At 39.4% G+C, this 21,218-nt stretch overlaps 3 protein-coding genes across 3 annotated transcripts; all 3 read right to left on the reverse strand.

Moving 5' to 3' along the window:
• Nucleotides 1–974: 974 nt before the first annotated feature.
• On the reverse strand, nt 975–5,306 carry LOC148366639 (uncharacterized). Its single transcript, XM_088333447.1, has 2 exons — nt 5,078–5,306; nt 975–2,593 (listed from the first exon to the last, which is right to left on the reverse strand). The coding sequence occupies exons 1-2, from the start codon at nt 5,199–5,201 to the stop codon at nt 1,803–1,805; spliced, it is 915 nt and encodes a 304-aa protein (XP_088189573.1). The 5' UTR covers nt 5,202–5,306; the 3' UTR covers nt 975–1,802.
• Nucleotides 5,307–6,132: 826 nt separating this feature from the next.
• Nucleotides 6,133–12,231, reverse strand: LOC148366640 (uncharacterized). The gene is made up of 2 exons (XM_088333434.1): nt 11,987–12,231; nt 6,133–8,652 (listed from the first exon to the last, which is right to left on the reverse strand). Exons 1-2 carry the CDS (start codon nt 12,114–12,116, stop codon nt 7,334–7,336), a joined length of 1,449 nt encoding a protein of 482 aa, XP_088189560.1. The 5' UTR covers nt 12,117–12,231; the 3' UTR covers nt 6,133–7,333.
• A 2,803-nt stretch (nt 12,232–15,034) lies between these two features.
• Nucleotides 15,035–20,688, reverse strand: LOC148366641 (uncharacterized). The gene is made up of 2 exons (XM_088333444.1): nt 20,467–20,688; nt 15,035–16,595 (listed from the first exon to the last, which is right to left on the reverse strand). The coding sequence occupies exons 1-2, from the start codon at nt 20,585–20,587 to the stop codon at nt 15,445–15,447; spliced, it is 1,272 nt and encodes a 423-aa protein (XP_088189570.1). The 5' UTR covers nt 20,588–20,688; the 3' UTR covers nt 15,035–15,444.
• Between the last annotated feature and the right edge of the window lie 530 nt (nt 20,689–21,218).

The following is a 21,218-nucleotide window of genomic DNA, read 5'->3' on the forward strand; positions in this document are numbered from 1 at the left end:
TCCAGGTGGGTTTAAGTCTTGCAACTGCGGCTGTGGTTTGAGCTTTCCTGGCCATGATTTCTGGTTCTGACCCTACTTCTGATATGGTAGCTCCAAGATATTTCAATTTGGTGATGGGTTCTAGCTCTCTGCTGTTGATAGTGATGTTTTTGGGGATACATTGGAATTGTTGGGAATTATTTGGGCCGGTGTTGTGCCCATCGTGTGAACTGTGCTTCTCTGTGCTCTGCTTATGAAAGAACGATTGTCGCTATCATAGTCTGTATGACGTGTTTGCTAGGAATATTGGTTGGTGTGATAAGAAAAAACGCAATGATAGTTGATAAAATGAGTTAATTAAGACGTGCAAACGTCACCAACACCAGAGGCGACCCAATGTGGCTAAATGCTATAATATTTATGACCCCGAAAAGTTGTACACAGGTAGGCTTTATTTGGTGTACAGTACTGCATTAGCCTTATTGTATAATATGTCACCACAGTGATTTGAAGTGTTTCAGACTTTTCTCTCAGAAGTTAAGGGGGGAGTCTGATTCTGGCAGGTATCTCATTCACAATGTTCCTCTGGTTACGCCGATCAGTGAACAATTACCTACAATAAACATGCAATTCAACAAGGTTACAATAGAACACCACATAAAGCCTACTTGTGTACAACCATCGTGATTGTGAATATTCTAGCGTTTAGCTACATTGTGCCGCCTGAGAAAATTGTTGGATTGCTTTTTTTAGGCCACTTTCTACCACAGAGAAGGAAGTAGCCTAACTCTTGAAGCCCATCTTCCAAAAGTAAGTCAAACTCAACTCTGTTTATATTTATAGAGCTTATTATTTTATGAAATGTTTATTTTTTTAGTACAAACAACAAAGTTTACTTATACAAGTTTTAAACATACTTATATAAACCTTAAACATACAAAAAATAGCACTGAAGCAACCTACGAACAAATTCAACTTACGATCGTCTCGTTCGTAAGTAAGGCAGCGTCTGTTTTGGGAATTTCCAAGGTCACACATAGATCTTAACTATTACTATTCGTACCTAAGAAGAAAAAACAAATGGGGGAAAACAGACAACTTGACTTTTCCATTTATTTATCTTTCATTTTAGGAACAATGTTGCAGTCAAGTAAAGAGACAATAAGATAATTGAAACACAAGAACAAGGGCTAATGGGAAAAGATCAAGTTAAGCTTGGGTCCCCGTGACAACGTGGATACTTGACACATACGTTACATTTAAAAAAATATCACAATAATCAACAGTTTAACCAATGACATTATGATTATAGGTTAAATGTAATTTTATGAAGTTGTTGAATGAGCATCGTTTGAAAATAAATCTCAATCTTTAAAGAAGTTCACAAACTCGTAATTCAAATACAGTGTACAATAAAAAGTCATGATAAGGACATTGTAGATTCAATTAATATGAATCAATTTTTTTTTTAATATAGTAAAGAGGCCATGTCAACTCCAAACATTAGAACATATTTACATGTGTACAAAAGGGAAGCTTCAGAAGAAAAATCAATAGTGGAACATACTGCAGAAATATTGTACTAATTACGTATTATTCATTATTCCCATTATATACTTTATATAATGATTCAATAAAAGGAAAAAAGCTGCAACAATCGTGCATTTTACAAGTACAATTTCAAAACTAGGACAATAATAAACTAAGTTAAGCCAATTTGAGACACGTCACTGACGCCAAGAGTACAAAAATGCGTTCATTCAGTGGAAGCTGCGATTTCTTTAATGGAAATGTGAGCTCATATCAAGACAAAAGGATCCTCTCTAAGTTTTATTTAAAAAATAAAAATAAAATCTATTCTCACCAGCACACTTGTGATCCTGACCCTCAACCTGAGTTGAAAATCTTTGACCACAAACTGAACAAGAAAAAGGTTTCTCCTCTGTGTGGGTTTTTGTGTGTCTTTTTAAGCTTACTTTATGGCTAAATCTTTGCCCACAAAATGAGCAGGCAAAAGGTTTTTCACCACTATGGGTTCTTGCGTGTGTTTTTAAGTGCGATTTTTGGCTGAAATTTTGACCGCAAACTGAGCAAGCAAAAGGTTTTTCACCTGTGTGGGTTCTTGCGTGCCTTTTTAAGTCCGATTTAAGAGTGAATTTTTGACCACAAATTGAGCAGGCAAAAGGTTTTTCACCAGTGTGGACAATAATATGGCGTTTCAAATTACGCTTGTGTCTAAAACTTTTGCCACACTGCGAACATTTGTGACATCTGATATCTTCCGATTGTTTGTCGCCATCGTTGTTTGCAGAGTCGGACGTGTAGTCATCATCCGTTGTCCGGGAGCTTTGGCTTGGAGACACCTTCACCTTGTTCTCTTGATGTTGATCTTCGAAGGCTAAACGGGCCACAGTCACAGGAAACTCTCTCAAATCTTCCTCCTTTTTAATGTCAAGGGGCTCAACACCATCCTCTTCAATTTTACAATGATCAAACCCCGAAACTTCCTGCTCCTTTTTAATGTCTACCTTCTCTAAAAACTCATCCTCCTCGATTTTGATGGCAGGCAACTGTGTCTCCCGTTGCCAAGGAAGAAGATTCTCTTTAGTAGTGTCTGCAGAAGACAAGACACACATGAATGTGTCAAATCTCTAGTCACACACAAAATACATATTTTTTACAGCCAGACCATCACTCCAAAACCCATTTTTAGCATATCTGCAATAAATAAATAAATAAAAACTACAATTGTTTGAAATAGTTGATTTCAAATTGATTGGCTTTAAAAATCCTGATGGTAGGTGGTGCATCTGATTTAGGATTATACATGGACTGCAGGTGGACTTCTAATGGGCGGACTAACTAGTCTTTTAGGGTCAGAATTCTAGATGATACACAGGTTTTTAAATATTCATTTGGAGATTTACACACAAATAAAGCGTTAAAAAAATCATGCATTGTGATTTCTGGATTTTTCTTTTTAGTTTATCTCTCTCACAGTAGACATGCACCTACCATGAAAACTTCAGACCCCTCCATGATTTGTAAGTGGGACAAATAGCAAAATAGCAGGGTGTTCAAATACCTTTTTTCTCAACTGTATACAGATATAAAAATACTGGGGCCTGGAATTAAACCTCGGGCAACCAAACATGTGGGTTCTGCAGGAACATGCATCCATACCTACGAAGAAATGTGGGTCTCTGAGATAGGAACAAAACCCGTTTTAAAACAGTACAAATGATGCCCACCATGTTTTGCGTTTTTTTTAGTAAAATTTAGTGATCTACTGTGTCAAAGACAGCACTGAGATCCAGTAGCACCAGAACCCGAAGTTTTTTAAAATCCATATTATAACTGATATAATTTAAAACATCTAAAAGAACAGTCTCTGTACTGTGGTTGATCCTAAAACTGGCCTGAAAATTCTCTAAAATGCCATTTTTAAAAAAAGACGGATAAAAAAAAATATTTCACTAAAACTTTGAATAAAAACGTTAGGTCGGAGACTGGATGGTAGCTTTTTAAAATGATCCAGTCTAAATTGCTCTTCTTCAGACGGGGCCTCACCACTGCTGTTTTAAAGGCGGCAGGGAAAACACCCACCTGGAGAGAGAAATTGACTAAATCTGTTGGAATTGGATTTAAAAGGCAGATTGTTTTTTGAATGAATGAAAACTTTATTTCGAACATAAAAATAAAAACAGGACAAAAACAATGAATCAACAACGAAATAATGTCACACATGTTCGAAAAGGGGTAGTCAGAAGCAGATGCTTAATTGTTTGGCTGACTTGGGAGAAGACTCAACCAAGTGTCCTTGCATCAACCAAGGCAAAACCTTCCAACTATTACTCAGATAAAAACTATTGTCCAGCTATTATAGATCTTATAATCTGGTGGACTGAAAATGCTGGACCTGATTTTAAGACTAGGTTCGTGTTTGCTGCCCTGGCTGTTTTTTTGTCGTTCGTTCCTAGTTTTCCTGGCTGCTTACGGCATGGTTTGGGTTGTTCCAGCCTCCCGTTTTTCCGCTGATCGGTCCCAGTTAGCCCTCTTCAGCCGGCTAGCCTGCCATTTCCCGGCTGGGTTAGCCCCTGTTAGCTCTCGGTGTGTTATTTTTGCCTGCTCGCCGAATGTTTTCACCTATCTGAGGCACAAAGTCTAGGCCTTCTCCACAAAAACAACCAAAACTTGGCTTAAAACAGGTAAACCAATATGGTGACTGGCCTGCGAGGGACATCACAGCTCAGGAAGTCAAACGTGGGACAGGCTGTCTCCATGAAATGATCTGCATTTATATAGCGCTTTTCAACTCAAGACTTCCCAAAACACTTTACATTGTGCTTCACATTTTCCAAGCCATCTAAGGCACTAACCTGCTTATTGGGGGCATTAGGGGTTCAGTGTCTTACCCAAGGACACTTCAACATGTAACATGGAGGAGACGGGATTCGAACTGCGAACTCTTGATCCCAAGACGAACGCTCTACCTCCTGAGCCAAATGTCTCCCCTTTAAAATGTATTATCTAATTGGAATATATATATATATATATAAATGCAAAAAGCATGTACTATTTTCTCACATTGTGTATGTTTTACAATTTGGGCATCACTTAAAGATAATTGAGGCTCATTTTAACCTTCATTTTTTTTAAATAACGGTTTCAAAAGAAGGTGCAAGCTAAGTCATTTTGTAAAAATGTTACAAAATACTGCAAACAAGGATACCAACAGAATTACCTTCAATGCACACTGCGCTGGGCAGAGAGAAGTGAGTAGTGCGCTGTTAACACCGCTCAGCCCACCCCTACCACTCACCCAATCAAGGTGTGTTTAAAGTTTGTTCTGTGGGTTTTCATCATAAAGTGTCTCAACTGTAAACATACATTGTTTAATGAGCTTCCATATAAAGGATTCCTCAGCGAGGGTCTGCTAATTTTGGCAGCATAAGCGTATTTGATTTTGTTTCCACGACAAATTGACTCCGCCTCTTAGCACATCGACGGTATCAAAACAAGGTGACACTATTTATCCTTAATGGACTTCACGAGTCCCAAAATAAGAAAACAAAATGTAGAAATAAACGTGACCAACCTGCTCTGTACAACAGAACTCGTAGCTGCTTGCTAATGCTAGCTTCGTTTAGCCGTTCTCGCTCGTTCTCTTCTTGCACTTCCCGAAGCTCCTCTTTCAGATTTCCTTGCCCTCTCTCGCACATTTTAGCCACCTTTAAAATTCGGCGCTAACTCTTTTACGGAGTTAAACAGAGCTTTTAACGCGGTTGGAATGAAACGCCACGTAGACAAACAACTTCAGGGTAACCCGGAAGAACATAGAAAGTGGGCAGAGCTCCCAAAAAACAACTTCCGGTTCAGCCAAGAGCTCACCCAAGCAGTTTTAGTTAAAAAAATGTTTCAGTTTACTGTGGCATATTTTACGAATCATATTTTTATGACAGCGTGCGGATAGTTTAACAGTTTTCCAACAGGACTGCAAAACATATGCCAAGCGCAAACGTTTAGAGGTAGCCATCTTGTGGAGTCGTCAAGTATTTGCATTTCTTAGCTCTTTTGTTAGCCAGATTTACAGAGACTTGCTCAATACTGCCTCATCTTAGTCATCGTTGCTATCTCCAGTTCTAGCACTGAGATTGTATGAGATCCATTTGGAATTAGAATACATTTCTTTATAATAAGTCATCTGGTCTCAGAAGAGAATTGATCCAGTTTTTACAAAGAAAAGAACAGATGTTTCCGGTTTGGGTGAGCGTAAGAGCTGAGTAGAGATTGCGAGTCCCACAACTCACTTTCCATGTCATTAGAAGGCGATCTTTTTTTCCCGTCACCCTACGAGTGAGTCATTTTTGTAGCTAACAACATACATGTTAACCTCCAGGGCTCCATGCCGTTACAAACTGTCCTGTTTTCCCTTACAAAATACAAAAAAATCTTACTCCATATTTTTTTTTTTCAAATGTGTTTATTTATGTAGTCTAACATGTTATATTGTACATGTGTTTCGTTATATCATTTATATTGTTGATTAACATTTTGTTGTGAGATACCGAGTTGCTAGATATGAATAAGGTTTATTATATTTTCTGCATTAAATTATTGTTGGTAATATACTGATTAAAGGGATAACCACAAACCTGTCTTTTTTCATTTTCTCCTTTTATACTTCCTTTTTTTCTTAACTTCTTTATACAACATCATAATTCGTAATATAATGCATCAAGGCAAGTGAGCCGTTTGAGAGCCGGCTCTCTCTAATGAGTTGATCTGAAAAAGCCAGTTCTCTAAAAAGAGACGGGCTTCCTTTCACTATACAAACTACCACATGAAATCCAAGGTGGCAGTCGCATGCGCACAGTAGCATCAAACTGCTCGCTACGTTTGCAACGAAAAAAACGATACTGAGAGAGAGGCTACCGCGGCGAGTGTGAGGGGAAAAAAAATTACTATAGGGGCATTTTAACATTCAACAAGAACTAATGTCTTTTGGATTTCAGTATTCTTATTTAAGAAGAAAAAAATAAATAGGAAAAACAGACAATTGTGCAAATGTGACTTTACTTAAAATGATATTGGCCATTAATTGCAGTCAAGTAAAGAGATAAAAAGATCATTGGAACTTAAAAACAAGTAGTGATGTGTATAGCTCAGGTTTAGCATGTTCCTTTTAAATACAATGATTACACACTAAAACAAAATAAATCAACAAATGAACCAATTTCATTTTAATTATTGGTCAAATGTAAATGTATCAAGTTGTTGAATCGCCTTCGGTTGAAAATAAATCTATCTTCAAAATGGGTCACAGATTTATGATTCAAATTTGCTTATTTGTCATACAAGACTATGAAATCCACATAAAAAATCATTACGCTTTGATTACAGTGAAAAAATAAGGGAATTTACTATCCATCAAATTTCAAATAAAATCTTGTAAAGAGAGCATCTTGCTTAAGTCAACTCCAAAAACATAAGATACATTTACATGTGTACACAAGAGATGCTTAAAAGTACTTGAGGGGAGAAATCAATAGTTGAACGTGCTGAAAACATATTGTAGAAATCACTGTTATCATTCATCATTCCTACTAGATATGCTTTTATTGAATTATCATACAAAGTATACAAGATGCAACACTTGTGCATTTTGTTAAAACAATTTCAAAATTAGCACAATAATAGGCTAAGTTAAGAATTGTCACTGACTTCAAGAGTCCACAAATGTGTTCATTCAGTGCTAGGTGTGTTTTTTTTCTTCATTGTATTTAAAATAAAAATCAATTATCACCAGCAAACCAATGATCCGAGCGTTAACCTGACTTGAAAATATTTGTCCTCAAACTGAACCAGAAAGGGGCCTCTCACCCCCGTGAGTTATTGCGTGCTTTTTTAAGAGTGATTTACGGGTGAATTTTTTACCACAAACTGAGCAGGCAAAGGGTTTCTCACCAGTGTGAGTTCTCGCGTGCCTTTTTAAGTTTGATTTAAGAGTGAATTTTTGTCCACAAACGGAGCAGGCAAAAGGTTTTTCACCAGTGTGGGTTATTGCGTGGATTTTCAAACTTCCCTTTTGGCTAAATTTTTGACCGCAAATTGAGCAGGGGAAAAGTTTTTCACCCGTGTGGGTTCTAGTGTGGATATTTAAAGTACCTCTCTGGGTGAATTCTTGACCACAAACTGAGCAGGTGAAAGGTTTTTCACCAGTGTGAGTTCTTGTGTGAATTTTTAGAGTACCTCTCCGGGTAAATTCTTGACCACAAACCGAGCAGATGAAAGGTTTTTCACCAGTGTGGGATGCTGTGTGTCTTGTTAAACTATTTTTCCTACTGAATTTTTGACCGCAAACCGAGCAGATGAAAAGTTTTTCACCACTGTGGATTCCTAAGTGTCTTTGTAAGGTCCCCCTCTGGGTGAATTTTTGACCGCAAGTTGAGCAGGCGAAAAGTTTTTCACCAGTGTGGATTCTTGTGTGTCTTTTCAAGGTCCCCCTTTCTGTGAATTTTTGACCACAAATTGAGCAGGTGAACTGTTTTTCACCCGTGTGGGTTCTTGTGTGTACTTTTAAACTTTCTTTCCAGTAAAATCTTTGACTGCAAACTGAGCAAGCAAAAGGTTTTTCACCACTGTGGATTCCCAAGTGTCTTTTTAAGTTCCCCCTCTCCGTGAATTTTTGACCACAAACTGAGCAGGAGAAGGGTTTTTCACCAGTGTGGACAATGACATGCCGTTTCAAACTACGCTTGTGTCTAAATGTTTTTCCACACTGCGAACATTTGTGATATGTCTTATCACCTTCCGCTGGTTTGTCACCATCGTTGTGTGCAGAGTCAGACGTGTCGTCATCATCTGTTGTCTCGCAGCTTCTGCTTGGAGACACCTTCTCCTTGTTCTTTTCATGTTGATCTTCGGGGGTTAAACAGGACCCAGTCACGGGAAACCTGCTCAAATGTTTCTCCTCTTTAACCTCAACATTCTCCAAGTCCACCTCCTCCTTTTCAGTGTGATCACGCTCCAAATCCTCTTTTTCATCCTTCACGTCCAAATTGTCCTCATCCTTTTTGATGTCACTAGTCTCTAAAAACTCGTTTTCCTCCTTTTTGATGCCAGACAACTTCGTCTCCTGTTGCCAAGGAAGAAGATACTCTTCACTGACGTCTGCAGGACACAAGACACACATCAAATTGGAAAATCTCTACACACAATAAAAACAAAAGTATTTTTTTTACAGCATGCGCATCGCTACAAAAATCCTTTCACTAAGTCTGTATAAAAAAATGGATAAGAAAAGTTAAAAATAACACAAGTTTTCCCTATAAGCCTTCTATGCAATGTTAACCCTGGTGTGTTGAGGGGAATCGTAAACTACATTGTTATCAATTACAATAACCAATTCGATTGAAACCCCCTCAATGTTTTTATGTATAAATAAGGCATTACCAGAATTAACCAGAGTATAGCTGCTTAAAAAAACAATCATTTTAAGGTCTTTTTATGTTCCTATTTAGCGTCTACTTGATTATGTTTTACTGGCAAATTTCCTTTGGAGAATTGTTTTAAGAGCAGGAAGCTGTGACACCTTTGAAGCTGAAATGTACAAAGGATTGAAAACTAATTCTTCTTGGCAAGATTGACAGGCTTTTTTGCAATTTTCCGTGTTTAAAAATAAGTTATTGGTAATGATTACGTAAAAGGGGATTACAATTTCTTGAAACAGTTCATTTCAAATCGATTGGCTTGAAAAACATCATTCTTCTTAGCATATCATAACAATATTGAGGGAAAATGTTATTCTTTTCTCAAGAAGAAGGATGCCTCTCGTCTCAATAAACTGGCTAGGAAAGCGAGCTCTGTTGTGGGCAAAGAGCTGGACAGCCTAACAACAGTAGCTGAGAGACAGGCACTGAAAAAGCTGAGGTCAATCATGGACAATCCATCGCATCCGCTTCACAGCATTATCTCCGGACAGAAGAGCAGTTTCAGCGACAGACTGCTGTCACTGTCTTGTACTACGGACAGACTGAAAAGATCTTTTCTTCCTCATGCCATGAGGCTCTTTAACTCCACCCGGCAGATTTAGTTACTCTATATAACATGCTAAAGTGGGCATTTGCATGTCACACTGGGTATTTGTATATTGTATTCTTTTGGCTTTATTATTGTATTGTTCTCAGCTCAGGGATGCTGCTGGAAATGTGAATTTCCCTTAGGGGATGAATAAAGTATCTATCTATCTATCTATCTATATATAGAACAATGGAGATTGTTAGGTATTGTGATTTTATGAACGCTCTTAACTCTTTGATATTACGGTAGGACGTCCTCCATTTTGTGGCGCCGACTCGTTTTTGTCGATGGCTGCCATGTTTAGTCGAATGAATCTCGTGTTCTTATTCGCTTCTTGGCAATGAATAAATGTGTCCGAATGCTGACCAGGGATGTCCTGCTCATCTTCCTTACGCATAGAATGACTGCACACTCTAACATAGTCTTAACAGGGATATATCATTTTAACGTAAATCCATTTTTATCTAAAAATATTATGATGGTTTCCCAGTTTTTCCATCTTTACTCTTATAAAGAGTCAAGAGCCATAGGCTTCAAACTATTTCTACTTGGAATATATGACTCCCAAATAAATCAAATCAAAATATACTTTTACTGACAATCTTGCCATTATAGCTAAATTCTACATTCACAAGTGAAAAATAAAAACAATTATGTCGCTTTTCAAAGTAAAACAATAGATTTTATCCATAAAGCTTTCCCACAAGTGGAAAGCCATTCAAATTTGGAATATTCTGCAACATTTTGCTTTTTTGGGGAACTTATCCGTCTTACCCCCTGGCATGGTTGTTTGTTTATATATCTCATCTCATCTCATTAGCTGCACCGCTTATCCTTAGTAGGGTCGCGGGGGTTCTAGAGCCCATCCCAGCAATCATCGGGCAGTGGCCCAGGGACACCCTGAACTGGTTGCCAGCCAATCGCAGGGCTTGTGTATATATATTCATGTAAATTGGATTGTAATAAATTAAAAAAAAAAACATTCCGGGAGTGAGACATCTGGTGGGTTCATGTGATAATTCCCTTTGCTCTTGATTAGATTACTTTGCCTATTTGTTAGTAAGCTCCAGAGCAACTCGGAGGCTGACTGGAGAAATCCAATCACATAAATTCAATTTGGGTTTCAATCTCACGTTATATTAATTACGTTTATTAAAATAGACAAGAAATAACGCTATATACTAATACCGACTTCTTGGCCGCCATTTTCGGGTTTTACGTACGAAAGTGCATAAAGGGATAAAAAATGTCGACTAACATACTTTCATATTTTAAATTTAGCGTTTGATTTTATTGCACTGCAAGGTCAAATCATATTTTGACCGCATGAGCGTATATTTGGTCTCGGCGGCAACCTAATGGATCCACCCTCGAAACAGCTGCATGAACATACCTGTCAACATGTAAGTTTTTGCCATACAAAGTACGTTTATTATGCATTTTAAGACGTGTATGACGTACAAGAAAATCTGTACGAAAAAACGCAAATTTGTCAATGATGGCTACCATCCGGTATACGCTGACTATCACCAAATCAATCAAGTCAAACGAGTTCGCCACGGTAGCCTCTATTTCTGCATTGTTTTTTTGTTGCAAACTAAGCGAGCGTTTGATGCTACTGTGCGCATGCGTCTGCCGCTGTAGTGCCCAATTTCGACTCCCCTGCAGAATCCTCTCCCCTCGCGTGAACGCCCATTCTGCTGCGCTTCCGACAAAAGTGTGAATTTCCCTGCGGGGATGAATGAAGTATCTATCTATCTATAGTGATCGTATTCTATATAATAATAGAATACAATCGCTATTGTCGGAAGGAGGATTTTGCAGGGGAGTCAAAATTAGGCACTACACTGGAAGACTCCTCAACAGATGCAGAAGTGATGTTTAGCCATTTCATGACAGAGCACAACATACCTCCAACAGTTGCCGATAACTTCATAAGGCTCATGAAAAACATGTTTCCCAGTCACAAGCCTGCAAAGGTTTGTATTTTCTCTAAAATACAAGCATCAATGTTTGATAATGTGGTTTGGTTTTCAAAATAGAAATGGCAACTCATTTTTTCTTCCAAAAATATCTTTATTTACAAATTTACATTTAAAAGTGTTATTAATGGATATTTTAGTTACGCTGATAACAATTGTTCCTGACTTTTTTATTATTATTAAGAATATGTACAGAATGATATAACGAAACACATGTACAATATAAAATGTTAAACTACATAAACACGTTTGAAAAAAAAATATGGTGTAAGATTTTTTTGTATTTTGTAAGGGAAAATACGACAGTTTGTAAGGGCATGGAGCCCTGGAGTGCGACAGGTATGCATTAACGATATGGAATAGAAAACAACCATTTGACGTGCAACGTACATTTGCATTCGAAAATAAGAAAGTAAAATTATTTAGAAATAAAAGTGACCAACCTTCATTGGTCAACACAACTCTTAGCTGCTTGCTAATGCTAACTTGGTTTAGCCGTCGATGTTGTCGCTCGCTATCTTCTTGCGCTTCCCGAAGCTCATCTTTCAAATTCCCTTCCCCTCTTTCACACATTTTAACCAGCGTCAAAACTCACCGTTAACTCTTGTGCATAGTTAACGGCAGTTAAATTGTACACAAGAATTGAAACAACAAGAGGCCAAAAACTATAGCACTCTTGATGCGTCGTTTTTTCTGTCTTCTTCTTTGGTTTTAACGGCGGTTGGCATTCATCTCTTTGGTACATTATCGCCCTTTATCGCCACATCCTCGTCACCGTTCCACTTCCCCAATCCCGTTCTCTTCAAAAAAAATGTAAAATAATCCTCCGTTTATGCCCATAGCAATCCTTTCATTTAAAATTCCTTCGTCCACCAGCCCTTTCTTCACTTCCACCCTCCGAACGCTGTATTTCGAGATTGTACTTTAGAACACTAACCCTATTTGAAACCCCAATCTATCACTAAAACCCTGAAATTAATCCTAAACTAACTACACCCTAAATCCTAACCTGAGAGTCTAATGCTTTACCCTAATTTTAATGCTAAACCCTTACTATAGATAAAAGTAGCTTTAAAGGTTAACCGCCTGTAGCAGTTTTGGGGTTGTGGGTTCAATTACAAATGGTGGCAGTACAAATTCTGGGATTAGGCTTTTTTTGGCACAGCCAAAACCTTAACCATAGTATTTCTATCACCTTGAATTGGGATACTACACACAATCCGGTCTGTGTAATATAGTCATACTGTCAAATGAAAGATGCTGGGGATGTGACAGAGAAGACAAGGAACTAGCAAGGAACCAAGGGGAAGGAATGATAATAAAAGTAGAAGGACAATAGAGGGAGCCGCAAAAAACACAACATGCGTGCAGGATCGTGACATTGTGGTTTAATATGTACACATATATGCCAAATTAGGTTTTTGTACCGAAACCCCCGCGACAAACAAGGCTTCACTTTGTACATTATAGATGGGTAATGAACAGAGTGTTGTGGATTAGCTTTTGGGCTGCCAACAGAGCTCACCAACAGAATGGAGGAAGAAAAACACGCTTGGGGAACAGCTGGACGATTGCGAAACGGATAGAAAGTTGGCTGAGCCAAGACAAGTTCGGTAGAAACACCACGTCATCGAAAAAAGGACACACCAACTTTGGGAAAAACAACATGTGATGTTGGTGAACAAAGAGTATAAAGAGCTGATGGTCTCCGAAAAATGTTGAGAAAGCTGTATGGACTCTGATGAATGTTAGTAAACGGCTTCTTCCTCTCTGCCATATTTGTCTGCGTATGTTTTGGGGCGACACCCAACGACGTTCTCTCCAAAATAAGCTGTGTACTTTTACAAGTTCCCCATTCATTCTCCTTACCATACGCCACACATCTCCTACCGTTGTTGTCCTTCCTATGGAGCGACGCTAGACACCTGCACCTGAACACCACCAAGACCAGGGAGATAGTGGTGGACTTCAGGAGAACTAGAACTCACCCGGTTCCTGTAACTATAAAATGTGTAGAGTTTGTCCAGACCTAAAAATAGCTGGGTGTGCAGCTGGACAATAAACTGGACTGGACTGCCAACACAGAAGCTCTATGCAGGAAAGGTCAAAGCCGACCGTACTTCCTCAGAAGGCTGGCGTCCTTCAACATCTGCAAAAAGTTCCTGCAAATGTTCTATGAGACTGTTGTGGCAAGCGCCCTCTTCTATGAGGCAGCGCTGAGAAAGGATTCTTCTCGTCTTAATAAACTGGTGAGGAAGGCGGGCTTGGTTGAGCTGGACAGCCTGACAACTGTAGCTGAGAGAAGGGCACTGAAAAAGCTGTGGTCAATCATGGACAATTCATCACATCCACTACACAGCATCATCTCCAAACGGAAGAGCACCTTCAGCGACAGTCTGCTGTCATAGTCTTGTTCCACGGACAGACTGAGGAGATAATTTCTTCCTCATGCCATGAGGCTCTTTAACTCCACCCGGGGGAGTAAAAGCCCACATGAAACCCAACCCCCACATTTGCATATTACCCTATTTTTATTACAGTGTGTATTTTCCGTGGCACTATTTAATTACTCTATATCTAAGTGTTACGTACGATCTATCAATGTATCTATTTATCTATCTTCAAACTTAGCTGAAATTTCCTCCAGCTTTCTCTCTTTCCGTGCCTCAATGTTCTCCTCACCCTTTGTTGTGCCTTTTTACACCAAATTAGGTTTTGCAAGTGATGTGTTCTTTTAGACAATCTCAAAGCCCTGTTCCTTTGCCTTACAGCTTGCTTGCACTCCTCTGTCCAACATGGCACCTACTCGGGAACCTACAATGAGAATGACTATGGCAACAAACATGAACCCTGACGGAAAAAAAAAACTATGGGCCCACAGCAGCCGAGCCGACTGCTAATGGGGTTAGCTTGGACCAAACAGAATTGGAAGCCATATCCCGGACGCTAACGGGGAGACATCTGGACAATTTGATATTAATCACAAGACAAGCAAGGAAAAACACACAATCACCTACCTAAAAGGCGGCAAAGGAAAAAAGGGAACGCACTTTGCTCACGAGGGTAAACTTACCTCACGCAGCTTTTGATGATCTAAGCATGCAGCTCGACAAAACAGTCAGAAGTCCCCCAGCAAAACAGTAAGCTAAGTTCCAATTTCTCCAAGCAGAAATGAGCGCTATGCAATCGCTGTTCACTACAATGGTGGTCTGTTTTTCAACAGGGACCTGCATGATTGTGAGGAGAAACCCTACACGTTCTGAGTCTAATTTAAAAAAGGTCTTTTATAATCCCTTTAACACAATGATTACATCTTAAAAGCAATATACATCAACAAAAGAACTAATGACCTTTAGCTTATTCGTTAAAATGTAAATGTATGAAGTTGTTACATGACATTCGGTCGAAAATAAATCTCAATATTCAAGGAGTGTCACAAACTTAAAATCCAAATAAGCTTATAATGTAAATCATACTAATTAATTAAATTAAAATAAAAAGGCACAATGTTTTGATTACAGGTCAAAAATAAGTACAATGTAAATTCATTTAATCACAATCAGATAAAAAAAATTTTTTGGTTAAGTCAACATATGTGTACACAAGAGATGGTTGAAACATACTTGAGATGAGAAAACTATAGTGAAACTTACTTTTTATGATTCATATTTATATAATCATTCAATAAAAACATACCTAAAACACTCGTGCAATTTTTTTGCTTTTAAATAAAAACTATGACAATTATAAACTAAGTTGAGTAAATTTGAGACATGTCACTAACATCAAGTGTACAAAAATGTGTTCATTCAGTGGTAGCTGTAAATTTTTCAATGTAAGCACAAACTATGACCTCGTTGCAAACAAAAATATAAATTTTAAATTGGATTTAAAATAATATTTAAAATGTGTTTTCACCCGCACACTTGTGATGCTGAGCTTTAACCTTACTGGAAAATATTTGGCTGGGAACTGAACAAGAAAACGGTTTCTCATCAGTATGGGTTTTTAGGTGACGTCTTAAGCTATCTTCCCGTCTGAATTTTTTACAGCAAACCGTGCAGGCGTAGGGTTCTTCACCAGTGTGGATTCTTGTGTGGTTTTTCAAATGTCCTTTCCTGCTAAATATATGACCACAAACTGAGCAGGCAAAAGGTTTCCGACCAGTGTGAGTACCTGTATGTCTTTTTAAGTTCGAGTTCAGGCGAAATTTTTTACCACAAACTGAGCACGCGAAAGGTTTTTCACCAGTGTGGATTCTTGTGTGGTCTTTTAAGTTTGATTTCAGTCCGAAATTTAGACCACAAACAGAGCAGGTAAAAGGTTTCTCACCAGTGTGGGTTCTTGTATGGTGTTTTAAGGTACATCTCCGGGTAAAGGTTTGACCACAAACTGAGCAGGCAAAGGGTTTTTCACCAGTATGGGTTCTTGTGTGGGTTTTTAAGGTACCTCTCCGGGTAAAATTTAGACCACACACTGAGCAGGCAAAAGGTTTTTCACCAGTATGGGTTCTTGTGTGGGTTTTTAAGTGTGATTTCATGCTAAAATTTTGACCACAAACTGAGCAGGAAAAGGGTTTCTCACCAGCGTGGACAATGATATGGCGTTCCAAACTACACTTGTGTCGAAATGTTTTTCCACACTGGAAACATTTATGGTATGTGATATTACTTTCTGACTGTTTGTAGCCATCATGTTGTTCAGAGTCGGAGGTGTCGTCGTCATCTGTTTCCCCGGAGCTTCTGCTTGGAGACACCTTCTCCTTGTTCTCTTCATGTTGATCTTCAGTCACAGGAAACTCTCTCAAATCTTCCTCTTTCACGTCAACAGGCTCAAAGTCCTCTTCTTTCTTTTTAAAATGATCAAACTCCAAAACTTCCTGCTCCTTTTTAATGTCAACTGTATCTAGAAACTCATCTTCCTCTTTTTTCACGGCAACTTTCTCTAAATACTCATTTTCTTTTTTAACGTGATCAGGATCCAAATTGTCCTTTTTGGTGCCAGGCAACTTTGTCCCCTGTTGCCAAGGAAGAAGATACGCTTGATTGACATCTGCAAGACACAAGACACACATGAATGTGAAAACTCACACACCTAAATATATTTTTTTACAGCAAAAGCATTGGTACAAAAAGCTTTAAAGCATTTCTGCAAAAAAAATATTGAACTATGAATGGATGAATGAAATGGGACACAAGAAAGCGGCCGTGTCACTCTGGTTAGGGTGACACAACACACTCTTCTGTTCGACAGCAGGGCCCGACAGCTTTCACTGGTTTACCCCTGCCGCATCACACGGGTGCCCTGCCCATCCCTTATAACGCGTCCAAACGTCCCACTATCCTTTCACAATCATTCCTATCACCAACAAGAGCTCTAGCTTCCACTAGATTTAGACCTCTTTCTGCAGCGCACTCATAACACCATACATCCATGTCAATCGCGGGCTTCCTCTTGGTCTCCTTCCATTGACTTCTGCTCTGTAGATCCTCTTCAACATTCGCTCCTCGTCCATCCTCCCCATGTGTCCAAACCAAACGAGTACTCTCTTATCCACACGCTTGCTCAGTTCCACTACTACTCCAGTTCTGACTCTCACAATTTCATTTCTCAATCTATCCAATCTTGTCCCTCCTAACATGCCCCTCAAACACTTCATCTAAAAATCATTAAATTTCCTTCTCAAATCTATATATATTTGCATAAATTTTGTGGATGCACTGTCACTCTGTCATCATCATCATCATCATTATCATCACCACTTTCACCGTCATTATCATTGCTGTCTCCATCCTTTCTCATCATTCTATAAATAAGAATATCTATTTAAATAACAATAATTCTCATTGCTGCTTGTGTTGACAACTGACTGCTATGTGGTGTGTGTTTTCCTTAATACAAATATCTCTGGACCTGCTTCTTTAGGGGGTCGGCTCCCAAGCAGCAGGACCACCATTCTTGAGTGTCCCGATCAGTACATTAAAAAGACATTTTTTTATTCTTTCTTTATAGATTGACTTGATTGAACAGAGTGAGGGCAGCCAGACTTGACTTTGAAGAAAGGAAATGGATTCAAAAAAATGCTATTGGAAGTATGAAAACTCAGTAGAAGTGTAGAGGGGCTGTCGTAAAATCAAAATCCCAAAGGTGAGAACCACCAGGAAAAGTATGTGTGTGTCTGTGTGCGGAGTCAAACTTTGAAACAATTTACAAGACGAGGTCAAACAGTGTCCAACTATTCACTTGTTCAAATTTAAATCCAAAAAACATTCCTGGCGAAATACAGAGATGAAGGAAATGGCGGATGAGTGATACGAGGGATTGGGAATAGTGCGTCTAGAACTATGGTTAACTTTGTCTTATTGTTGCTATTGGTATATCATATTATTAACATTATTACAATTGTTATATCATTGGTGTATTTATGAGGGAAGATGAAGGGGTAGGTAATATAAGCATTGCTTCTTACTACCCCTTTTCGAACATATTATGCAACATTATTTTGTTGTTGAGTTATTGTTTTTGTTCTGTTTTTATTTTAATGTTCGGATAAAGTTTTCAGGCAGCACGGCAGCGCAGTGGTTAGCGCTTGTGCGGCACAGTTCATGTCATGGGAACCTGTCGTGGGTTCAAATCCAGCTCCAGACTTCCTGTGCGGAGTTTGTATGTTCTCCCCGTGCTTGCGTGGGTTTCCTCCGGGCACTCCGGTTTCCTCCCACATTCCAAAGACATGCATTTCAGGTGAATTGGCTGGTCCAAATTGTCCCTAGGTGTGATTGAGCGAATGAGTTGTCTGTCCCTGTGTGCCCTGCGATTGGCTGGCAACCAGTTCAGGGTGTCCCCTGCCCACTGCCCGGAGATGGCTGGGATGGGCTCCAGCCCCCCCGCGACCCTAATGAGGAAAAAGCGGTTTGGCTAATGAGATGAGATGAGATAAAGTTTTCATTCAAAAGGGAAACTTTCCTACAAAGATTGTGTGAAATGATGAGGCCACATTAAAATGAATGCTTCCATTAAGAAGGAACAATTGCACCTACTGGGAACCCATGTTATGTTCATTGACCAGGATTTAATAGCTTTTTCATACTTCTATTACCAGCTCAGTAGCCTAGATGGTAAGGCGCCCGCTTTGAGACTGGGAGGTCCGGGTTCGCGCCCCGGCCGAGTCATTCCTAAGACTTAAAAAGTGGTCGGCGGCGCCCTCTGTTGGCTGCGGCTGCATCGGCCCGCTAAAACGGGTCAGATGCACTCGACATTTCGTTCTGTGTACATTGGTACACAGAATGACAATACAAGGAAATTATTATTATTATTATTTTAAAAGTTTCCATTTTTCAAAGTCAAGTCACTTGGTTCAATGGGTTCAGTCTATAAAGAAGGAATAAACCCTTTAGGTATCAGCTGCCAAAATGTACATACATGTTTGTGACACGATGTGTTTGCAAATGATTTGAATGTGACAGCAAGATTCTTCAGCAAACTTTAATAAATTACCACTCAAAATGCTGTATTTCTTTTGTAAACAACAAGACAATAACATGTCTCTCTTGAATGTTCCACCCTTTACAGCACAGGTGTCCAACAGGCGGCCCGCGGGCCAGATCAGGCCCGCTAAGGGATTGAATCCGGCCCGCGAGACAACACTCAGAGAAGCGCAAGAGAAAAACAAGGGGCAGGTTGATATATGTCAACTTGATGTTGCCAACGCCCGGTGCCTCTCACAAAGACACTGTACTTGTATTTATTTCTCTCTCTCTCTCTCTCTCTCTCTTTCTTTCTTTCTTTTCCACCCCTTTTCTTCCACTCTGTCTATTTCACTCTCTGTGACTCTCTTTTTCTCTTCCTTTGTTGCTCTTTGTCTCTCTTTCTGTCTTTTAACCTCTTTTGCTCTAACTTCCTTTTTTCCTTTTCTCAGTTCATACTCTCTCATGCGCTTTCTTTTATATTTTCTCTGTCTTTCCATTTGTCTTTGGATTTCTTTCTTCACCTCCCTTTCTTTTACCCCCTCTCTCACGACTTTTTATCTTTTGCGTCTCCCTCTCTCTCTTTCTTTGTCCCGCCCTCTCTCCTTTCCCCTCCCTCTTTCTCTTATTTCTTTATCTCTTGTTCTCACCCCTGCTTTTAAAGTCTTCTGTAAAGCTGGTTCTTTAAAAATAATCGGAATACGCATCTCTACAAGTAAATAAAGCTATATAGCTAGAAGCTGAATACGGCCGGCAAATATCTAGCTAGTGACGGCGGCGCAGTGGTTAGTGCGTGTGCGGCACAGATCTAAGGTCTTGGGAACCTCCTGTGTGGGTTCAAATCCAGCTACGGGACTTACTGTGCGGAGTTTGTATGTTCTCCCCGTGCTTGCATGGATTTCCTCCGGGCACTCCGGTTTCCTCCCACATTCCAAAAACATGCATTTCAGGTGGAATGGCCGGTCCAAATTGTCCCTAGGTGTGAATGAGCGAGCGAGTTGTCTGTCCCTGTGTGCCCTGCGATTGGCTGGCAACCAGTTCAGGGTGTCCCCTGCCCGATGATTGCTGGGATAGGCTCCAGCACCCCCGCGACCCTACTGAGGATAAACGGTGCAGCTAATGAGATGAGATATCTAGCTAGTGGCTACGTTTGAATCTCAAACAATAGAAACAGAGCTAACTTCTTGCCTGCCCACAAGATAACCTACACATTTGTATAATTACCACGTGTTAAATGTGTCATGGCGAGATTGTCTGACGCCAAGACTTACTATGGAAAGCTATAGAACTTAATTCTGCTAGCTAGTAGCTAGTAGTTGAGGACTATATCTAGAAGTTACATCAACCATCGACAAGATCCTAGAAGTCAAGAATATAGAAAGTGACAACAAAAATAGCGAATTGACTTCAGGAATGGAAAATAAGATGCCAAAGACGTTATGAAAACTAAAGTGACAAACCTGCTCTGTTCAATACAACTTGTAGCTGCTTGCTAATGCTAACTTGGTTTATCCGTTGATGTTCTCCCTCGATCTCTTCTTGAAGCTCCTCTTTGAAATGTCCTTTTCGTCTGGGGTACATATCTTTCGCATTTGAAGGAATCGCTTGACTTTTATCAAGATAAACGGAGCCTTTTTACACGACTGGAGCGGAACACCGCCTAGCCAAAAGCAAGCTGGGAGTGACCCGGAAGGACAAAGAAGGTGGGCGGAGCTCCGATAAAACCACTTTGATCTCCTTAAAAATAATTGTGTATCACTTGTCATGTACAGTTTCCTGTTTTCACAATGTATTTATAATTTATCTGTGTATTATCTGTTATTGCAACATCCATTTTGGGCTGGTCATCCTGGAAAGGGGATTACCACACGTGCGGTCCCGTCTCAAGGTATCTTCATTTCCCCCATGTTGAGGTTTTTGAGTTTTTCCTGGCCCTCGTGGTTTTAGACCAGGGGATCGTGTAATTATAGTCTGTGGTTTGCAATCACCTGTGCAACACTTTGAGACTCTTTGTGATTAAGGGCTATACAAATAAAATGACTTGACTTACAGTTTGAAGGTACAAAGTACGTTTAAAACACGCTATTGTTACCATCCACTCTGGAAAGTAATGTTTACATATACCTTTCAGATGTAGATTTGTAAAATGATTTAACATCCGTCTGAAGAATTTGGTTTCCAGTATTAGCCAAATCAAAACACCAAGTAGAAT

Source organism: Urocampus carinirostris, chromosome 4, assembly GCF_059441175.1.
Source record: "Urocampus carinirostris isolate Australia breed hairy pipefish chromosome 4, RoL_Ucar_1.0, whole genome shotgun sequence".
Taxonomy (NCBI): domain Eukaryota; kingdom Metazoa; phylum Chordata; class Actinopteri; order Syngnathiformes; family Syngnathidae; genus Urocampus; species Urocampus carinirostris.